We start from the raw sequence: 9,693 nt of genomic DNA, 5'->3' as shown, positions 1-9,693 counted from the left end.
CGATCCGGAAGCGACAGTCGGGAGTAGAGTGAGCGTTCTTCTAGTTTCTGGGGAGCCCAGATGGGATGTTGACCGGATTCACCTCCTTTTCAGTGACGACCTAGCCGAGAGGGTACTGGCCACACCTATGGCTTTTGAGGGGACGGCAGATAGGAGGGTATGGAGCTCGACTAGGAGGGCAAGAGTTATAGTCAGTGATCTCCAGGCGATAGTGGACACAGGGTCTGCACGCTGGCTGGAGGGTCGCTGGATTTGGCGGTTACGTGTGCACCCACGTGTTGCTCTATTTCTGTGGCGGGTGGCATGGGGCATTCTACCTACCAGAGGAATCTTGGCGAGGAGGGGGGTCCCGATACTAGCTGACTGCGAGGGATGCCCAGGGGAGGAGGAGACCACCGGTCACGTTCTGTTTACATGCCCGCGGGCGCATCAGGTGTGGGGCCTCGTAGCGACCTGCCGGCAGTCTTTCATCTCTACTGAGGCCTTTTTGAGTCAGTTGAGGGACTCAGCTCGGAGATTCGACACGGCAGACAGGGGAGTAGTATGGGCTTATGTGGCATATCATATCTGGTTGGACAGAAACGCGAGGATATTTGAGGGCAGAGATTTTTATCCGAGATCGGTGGTCACTAGGGCTTTTGCACATGCAGCTGAGCTGGTGAGCGCTGTAGCTGCCTCTTCATTTGGAGATGATAAGGATACCTGGGGCTCCTCTTCTTCCCCGCATAGGTATGCGATGATACCACTGGTATCCTGGGAGCCCCCATCCCCTGGTTCTCTCAAGGTGAATTTCGATGGTAGCGTAGCGGAGGGTGATAGCAAATGTGGCGTGGGCTTTGTGATCAGAGATCATGACTCCAGACTGATTGTGGCCGGAGGCCGGCGCACATTTGATGAATCCATCTATGTGGCGGAGTTACACGCGGCATGGAAGGGTCTTGTATATGCTAGAGTACGCTTGGGTGCCCGACAGATTCTTCTAGAGGGTGACTCGACCACAGTGGTGGACTGGATTCGCTGCCGACAGGCCAGGTCGGACTTGCACCCATTACTCCAAGACTTCCGGAGCATGGGGGAGGAGTTAGATTTACTTCGAGTTTCGCATGTGTTTTAGAAGGCGAACAGGGCTGCGGACGGGTCGCCTCCTATGCAGCCCACCATTCTGGTTTTGTATTTTGGGGTCCCTCCGATCATGTGCCGCAGGCATTAGATCGTATTTTACTTTGCGATAGTTCTGGGCTCTCTCATCGTCGTATGTAGTGAGAAGCCGGTTTACCAAAAAAAAAAAAAAAAAAACCATCCTCTCTAGTATGCCGGAGTCAACTGAAGTGGTGCTGCAGTTCACTCCTGAAACTGTTCAAAATCTTGGCCTTACGTCTAAGCCTATGGTCATTCAAGGGTTGGCTTCACCAGTCTTGAGGCCGACTCCTTTACTCCAAAACTTCAATAAAGCTGGGGAAATTCTCTCCAACCAGGGCACTTTGAGTTTCTTGCTTCTCCAACTGATTTAGTTTTAAAAATTCTAAGAGATGGCTATGCTGACCAACTTGTAACTCTACCTTGATGTTTAAGTTATGATTGTTTCAGGGCCTACATCTTGCCACTTCAAGTTTGGGAAATCTAGTTGGTTTTAGAAATTTATCTTACCTGTATTGTTGGATTCCTGTTAAATTGATTGTATCCATTCTTCATGTTATTTCCTGGCATGTTAATGGGAGCAAGCTCTCACGGAGTTACCGCATGCCCCTGCCCAATCCTTTGGGTTCGCGGCATGACAATGCCTACCAGATCTGGGTCCGTGTTGGCGCCCTTCCCCGCTATTCGCACTGGGGAGAGGTTCCGAACTTGGAACTAGATGGAGACTCTGAAAATGATAAAAGTAAATTAAAGAAAGACATTGCAGCACTACTGTTGGACCCAAACAAACGTGATCGACATGCTTCGTGAAATATATCGAAGCATTTGCTTGGTTACCTAATCCACTTCTCTCAGTGCAGCTTACATACATTGAGCATTATCCATACCTTTACGTGCGTATATAGACCAGGTACTTATTCTGCACAAAGGGTACGAGTAAAATGCGAGCATAATGCTCCCGTGGTATTAGATCTTGGGTGCGAGACAAGTGGCGCCTATAAGATTTGGCTAGCTGCCCACATCTTGCAAAGCTCCAACTCCTGCCTCAAACTATGCCAGCCAACTGCAAGGTTTCTTGTCGTTTCATGTCGAAGACCTTGATAAGAACTTCCTCCACAACCTATGGACAAACACGTAAACAAGCACGCAGGTTAGTGTAATCATTCTCTGCTGGCTCTCAAATTGGATTAAAATGTCAGCAAACGAAAATCAGATTAAAAATGAAACACGGTAATCCTCTGAGTTCGCAATCGTAAAATCTGGAGACACAATTGAGAGAATCAAACAAGCAAGGAAGACAAGGATCTAGCGAGAAGATGCACAATAAAATGATCATCTCACCACAAAGACCCAAAATTTTTATGATACTTTTACGGGATTTTGGCTTTTGCATGGGCAATAAATCTTCGCAACTGCACCTGGGAAGTCCAGGTGATCTAGGGAAGCTTGATCTACCCAAACTGAATAAATGGAAAGGAATTATATAATCCCTATATATAACCATAGGAGTTCTATAAGCCTTTTAAGTACCCTTCAGACACCATAAGCAACTGACGAGATGAATTTCGTGCAAAGTTCTTCAAACTTTTGACCTCGTCTCTCATTCTCTCTGATCAGGTGAATCAGAAAAATAAGCCTCTGCCTGTGTGACCAATCAAATATAATCCTACAAACTAATTATGCAACATGCATGACTCACACAATGAAAAAATACATCTGACCAGTCATACAGATCCACATGATTACTCCAATTAAATACATGGGAGTGTGATCTCCAATACCCAGTAAAAAATTCAATGAACTTTGGAAGCCTTTTTGTCATCAAACCTAGCATCCCACCTATTCCTAGGTCAACTAGGGATTAGACATGTCAATGAGATGAGATAGCTTGGTGATTATGAACTGAGCTTGAGCTCCGATATTTATGGGTCTCTCAGAGATTCCGAGGAATGAAGTCAAATAAAGATAGAGTTAAATCAGCTTGATAGCCTACATACTGGGTTGCTATTGCAGATTAATGTCTAAGCCATCATAGTTTTGACAGCAACTTACAGTTGAGTCATCCAGATATCAACCCTCTAAAAATTGGCAAAGAATATTTGGGGCTGACGGGAATAGCAACCTATCTTATTGGTAACATAGTCTAAACATTATAAAATGTAATGTGTCTTAGAGTCATTTTATTCTTTGTATGACACATATTCTGTGTGTTGCATCTATTGCAGTTTTATTTTGTCAGATTGATTACTAGAGCTAGAGCTGATGTTTGTCAGGATCTGTCCATCAGCTGGAGATCATCCTACAAAGAGTCCAATTGGTGACTAAACTATTCAAGGCCTAAATATATGAAACAGAATCATGCAATGAAAATGGTACAGCTTCAACACTATCACACCCTAAACCATGAATCTTGTTTTTAGAATTTTGAAGTTACTTACCTTATCCGGGGTTGATGCACCTGAGGTTACTCCAATTGTGATGGGACCTGGAGGTAGCCAGTTTTCTTTCTCAACAAGCTCTCCATGCTGCAAAGGAAAAAAGAAAACTTTGTGACTTCAGGACTAATGACAGGATTATTTTTTCTAGTAATATTAATAAGAAGAAGTAAAAGAGATCAACATAAATGTAATCCATGCATCATTAATCTAAATCTTACATTTAGCTTGTAACTTATTCTGTTTCCTGGTCCAATTCTCTGTTCACCGTCAATCCAATAAGATGGAATTCCCCGGAGTTCACCAATCTCTTGTAGATGTGAGGTATTGCTGGAATTCCATCCACCAATTACCAGCATAAGATCAAGTTTCTCATTGACCAGCTTGTACATTGCATCTTGTCTCTCCTAATAAAATGCATGTACAAGTAGATTAAAAAATGGAAGCCAGAAAAAGGACATCCAATTTACACACAAATGAAAGTAATGAATATATAACATAGGTATCATTCAACAAGAGCCACTCTAGTAAAGACACAACAAGCTCATTTTGGCAATATCTAAAAAGTGTATAATATGAGAAGTAAGAAGGAAAGATATCGAATTGCAGGAACATCAACTTATTACCAGGGAGATACTGATCTTGCATATATATTGGCTTTATTAAATCTGACCCTGCCTCTAATATGCAGTGCTAGTAGCAATGTTCTTATCCAACAATTCCTAGATTACAAGTCGAATCTCAGCTGATGGCATCAGCTTTTGAAGGCACAAAATAACATGTGTCCATCATTCCCAATATATTATGTAGATTGAGCAAAGCACACAAACTTGAACTGTGACAAGGCAGCTGATAGAACCAATTCATGAACAAAGGCTGATAAAACTAATGCAAATATTCATAGAGGGAAGAACAGAGAAACTGTATATTCCCACAGAGAGGATAGAATTATAACTAACAGTGCAAGCAAGGTTCCAACCTAAGGTAGCACAGACAAACTTCAAACAAACACCAGGTTAAAAGTGCTTTAAGATAGAATTTTCTGCTTAGTTACTGGGTATGAAGTTGTAAGCTGCTAATACTATGAGTGGCTGGAGCTTGATATATACTCTTATTATCTAAACAAACAGGTGGAGAAGGACAGCAAAGTGTCTACATATAGCCCAACAAGCCACTGAAAAAAAGGAAAATTTAGTTAGCCACTCTAGCACAAGACAGGGACTACCTACAGAAAATTTACAAGATGATATTTTGAAATGGTTTTAGATTATAACATAAAAATGGGAAACAACCAAATTACCCTAACTGCTTCACAAAGATTTACCTAAGTTACAGACTTTTTCCAAGGCTTATATAGTGCTTATCCAACTCCATTAGCTGTCTTTGTTTCTAAAACTGGCCCAGAACTTAACAACCCACTAGTCATGAAGGATACAAAAAAATTTCTAGATTACAAGTCTAATCTCAGCTGATAGCTTCAGGATTTGAAGATATTAAATTACTTGTGTCCATAATTCCCAATATATTATGCAGCTAGAGAAAAGCACACAAACTTGAACTGTGAGAGGGCAGCTGACAGAACCAATCCATGAACAAAGTTTGATAAAACTAATGCAAATATTCATATAGGAAACTCAAACAAACACCGGGTTAAAAGTGCTTTTAGATAGAACTTTCTGCTCAGTTACTGAGTATGAAGTTGTAAGCTGTTAATACTATGAGTGGCTGGATCTTGATATAATCCCTTTTTGTCTAAACAAATAGATGAAGAGGGGCAGCAAATTGACCATCATATAGCCCTACAACCTACTGAAAAACAAAAAATTTAGTTAGCCATTCTAGCGCAAGACAAGGACTACCTACAAAAATTTTACAAGATGATATTTTGAAATGGTATTAGATTATAATATAAAAATGGGAAATAACCAAATTGCCCTAACTGCTTCACGATGATTTACCTAAGTTACAGATTTTATCAAAGGCTCACAAAGTGCTTTTTGAACTCTGTTAGTTGTCTTTGTTTTAAAACTGGCCTGGAAAACCAACTCATCATGAAAGATCCAAAAAAATATAATGTCTCATAATCTGGCAAAGGACAGCTTACTATCTCGAGAATTTACATAAAACAAAAGATTGTTGAATGAGTGCCTCACTATTTGCTATAGGAGATAAAAGCAACCAGAAAACCTACCAACCATGGCAAAGAATTACCTGAGTGGCATCACAAATTGTATTGAAGCTGATGAAGTGCTCATTAATATTTTCTACTCCATATTTATGCATCATAGTCCTCTCTAACAATTTCCCTGAAAATGTAAACATATGATAATAACATGAAGCATGAAAAGGTTGATGGAATTATTAGAGCTTCAAAGCATGCAACTCACCAATCTCTTCGGTTTCGCCTTTAAGCATTGTAGTTTGGTTTGCAATGCCTACTTTCACTAAATCAACATCAGGATCAAATCCGGGAGAAACAGCATATTTGAATTTCTGCAAATATTGTGTGCAGTATTTATATGAAAGCTGACTTACTTTCTGCAATCAATAAATGAATCAGAATGAAATGGCATATCATACCTCGAGGAAATCCACTTTTGTTGAGCTAGACCCATCAAGTTCACCACCAAGAATGTAATCGCATACATATGTTGCCTGTTTTCAAACATCATACAGAAATGTTTTCATTATACATGCTAAACTTACATTAGAAAATTCAGATGATCATAAGGTCCATCGAATGCTGCCATAAAGTACCTCAGCCATGTTCTTCACAATAACATACTTCGCTGCAAAAGAAGCAGTGGCAATAGTCTCTTCATGAGAATATTTTCCATGAATAATTGAAGTATAATCCCCCTTCTTGTGCTTCTCAACAGTATTCCAAACCTTTGGCAAAAAAAAAAAGATACCCTAGATAATTACACGAAATATATGAAACAATGGGAATGAGCCTCTAGCTATGTCAAATGTCACCTTCAGTACCTTTGACACCCATGGACAAGTTGTATCAACAATCTGTACTTTCTTCTGACTCAAGGTATACATCTCATCCACAGCAGCTCCAAATGCGGGCAAAATCACGACATCATCCTGATCAACAACATCAAAATTTTTCTTCCCACCAACGACAGGTATGTTCTGGACTTCCATCTCTTCCAGCCTCTGCATTATTTAACATAAAATATTTCTAATTCTCTGTCATATCAAAGTAATTGCTTCCATATTATCAAAGACAGTACAGTACAGGAGACAACCTGCTACATAGAGATCGATGTAACTATGCTAACTGAGCAAAATTTCCAAAAACCAAAATGATATCAAGTCACTAACTCATGGTTAATAAGCTGACTAAGCATCAAAAATAGTACACGACTTCTAGGATATTATTTTTTGAGGAAATAACATAGTAACATAAAGCAATTTCAGAACTGTATTAGTAAGTCCTTTGATTAAGCAAGGATAGAAATTACAAAATCAAGTTCCGCCGATTGTTGAAACTCAGTATAGAATTCATGTTATCGCTCATCTTTCTAATAACTCTCTACAACAGAAACAAAGTAACACAAAAATAAATATCCTTCACACTTTAATTTCAGTGCATATTCTTGAAAAGTAAATTTCACTCAATAATTGAAAACTATCGACTTCAGTGATCACTAATTGAGCTGCGTGGTAGAATTTGGCCATCACTTCCTCAGCAGCAATTACCCACAGAAAGGGGAAAATTCTGAACTGCCAAGTTCATATCGTGGGGAAGAAAGAAAGGAAGAAGAACAGAAAAAGAACAACTAGCAACCGGCGATAGCGAACCTTATTGACCGTCGGATTGTGGATGATCTCGTTAGTAACCCAGATCTTCTCTTCCGGGAACTGCTTCCTGGCCTCGTACGCGATCTGCACCGCCCTTTCCACTCCCCAACAGAACCCGTAGGACTCCGCGAGCTTCACCTTCACCTCGCCCCACGTGTACTCGTTGTTGTTCTCCTTGAGCGTCTTGATGATATCGCCTGCAATTTCCCAAACCCCAACCCTAATCAGTGATCCAAGATTTCCAATGCCCCGATTCTAACAAAACCTAGATCCTGAAACCGCGAATTCGGGAAGAAGTGAAAGCGATTGAGAGAGGGAGACGGGGAAATACTGGTGTACTCGCGGTTCATGAGCTCGACGGTTTCCTTCTTGTGGCCGAAGCCTCGGCGGTTGTAATTCTCGCTGCGGGTGAGGTTGTGGCGGAAGGCTTTCTTGTCGAAGTCCGGCTCCCGGGCGGTGGAGTTCTCCCCGCCGCCTCCACCGCAGCGGATAGAGACCGGAACCCTTCCGCCGGATCGAGGCCGGATTCCAGCGGGATTGCTCCCTGGGATGAAGAGATTGGAGGCGAAGCGACCCAGTTGTGTGGGGATCGCCATCATAAGAGGAGAGCAGGAAAAGAGAAGAACCACGAGCTTTGGAGGCGGTGTCCAGAGAAAGGGAGATCGAACGTTAGTGGTGGTGCTCTATTTATCGGTTCGGTTTCGTCCTTCAATTTTTTTCGTTACTTTTCGTTTATAACTTTTAACTGGCACAATTTTCGTTTTTTTCCCCTTCCCTTCAGAACTTCAGTTTTATGGTAACCGCGCCCTCAACGGAAGCGTCACTTGCCGGCGGCGGCGTTAGCAGATAAGAGTAAGTTATTCCTCGTACGACAATCGGTAAGATCTAACGGCCATGATAAATCTGGAAACGCAGGTGGCAGCGAGGAATTCAGGAGGGGATCTATGGTCACCGCCGTGAGCCCGAGGGGGACTTAACAAGGCGAGCAAGAAAGCCGCGAGGGAGACAAACTGTCGCGAAGCACGAGTCAAACCTCCGGAAAGAATGGAGGCACAGGAACTCGAGGATCATGATTGGATGGTATCCGTCCGATTCCGCCAAGGACGGTGGGACCCATTGGGTTTTTGTGCACACAAATCACGAGGTTGGAAATTATGGTTTCGCGTAGCCAATCTTGGCTGGGCACGTCTCGGTCCCCGGCGAAAAGTTCATGCTTTCGTCAACTTTATGCAAAGTCCGCGCACGATAACGTGATTCTTCTCTCTTTTGTAGAATATTGTAACGTAAATTGACTTCCAATCCATACTGCGGGTTTTTTATTTCCTTGGTAAAATCCGTACTACTATTGAAACGTGTAACCCATCTCTGATGGTGAGCACCGTCCGATTTGATGAGGATCCCAGGTTCAATTTCTTAGCCTCACTGCAAAATTCGGTGATGACCAAAGGTTCAGACTCAAAATAGGTTACTGCGAGAGGAATTGTTTTAGTTGTAATTTCTCATCATATTGATTGAAATATTGTATTTATATACAAGTTGTCAAAAAAATCAGATTCCAAAAATAAAAAAAATTAAGATGATTATGAAAAATTATATAACGATAATATAGAGTCATATAATGACAATATAGGAAGATAATGGCAGCCATGGAGGTAATTGTGGCTAAAATAGAAAAGTAACAGAATTTATTTCAACATCTCCTAGTAGAATGCCAATTTTGGAAGACAACGGTAGCAACTTGATTGAGTATTGATTACCAAATCATCACAAGTGGGCTTATAGTTACAATATAGTCCTCAATTTTCTCGTCTATTTACCAAGGCGCGCAAGTCATGATGATAACAGATCTTTTCCCTCTTCTAAACTCTCGTCTAACTTTGTTTTTAGTGAGAGAATTTTTGTTCCTGGTGAAAAGAAAAAAATTATCCATCTCTGAGCATCAGTTTTGCTCGAGGACTTGCTAATCTTCTCTACAACATCCCAATTTTATCGCGTATCTCCAAGGAGAAAAGAATAAAAAACTGTTTTAAGGTGCCCACTAGTGCCTACAAATGCTTTTGTAATCCTCATAATACTGATTTGGCAAGTTAGATAGCAAGAAATCCCCATATCCCATTCTAATTTAATTGAATTCCAATTATACTCTCACGGCACCTGGATTTCTTTGTTTCGTTTAATCATTCTTCCTTCTTTCTTCTAGGAGATGATTAGGCATCATAAGCCTAACAACAACATTGGAAAAGTTTTTGTCTGGGACACCCCATAACATTACTTGTTTTAGTAAAATTTTCTTGTTTTGTCCAGGTTT

General features: G+C 41.2%; 1 protein-coding gene across 1 annotated transcript; it reads right to left on the bottom strand.

Moving 5' to 3' along the window:
* Nucleotides 1-1,865: 1,865 nt before the first annotated feature.
* Nucleotides 1,866-8,062, bottom strand: LOC103713886 (4-hydroxy-3-methylbut-2-enyl diphosphate reductase, chloroplastic-like). Its single transcript, XM_008800938.4, has 10 exons — nt 7,717-8,062; nt 7,386-7,582; nt 6,558-6,737; nt 6,330-6,461; nt 6,153-6,227; nt 5,960-6,065; nt 5,784-5,878; nt 3,794-3,979; nt 3,576-3,662; nt 1,866-2,257 (listed from the first exon to the last, which is right to left on the bottom strand). Exons 1-10 carry the CDS (start codon nt 7,982-7,984, stop codon nt 2,183-2,185), a joined length of 1,401 nt encoding a protein of 466 aa, XP_008799160.1. The 5' UTR covers nt 7,985-8,062; the 3' UTR covers nt 1,866-2,182.
* Between the last annotated feature and the right edge of the window lie 1,631 nt (nt 8,063-9,693).

The sequence above is a fragment of the Phoenix dactylifera genome, unplaced genomic scaffold (assembly GCF_009389715.1).
Source record: "Phoenix dactylifera cultivar Barhee BC4 unplaced genomic scaffold, palm_55x_up_171113_PBpolish2nd_filt_p 000365F, whole genome shotgun sequence".
Taxonomy (NCBI): Eukaryota; Viridiplantae; Streptophyta; class Magnoliopsida; order Arecales; family Arecaceae; genus Phoenix; species Phoenix dactylifera.
This window is presented reverse-complemented; position numbering and strand designations above follow the sequence as displayed.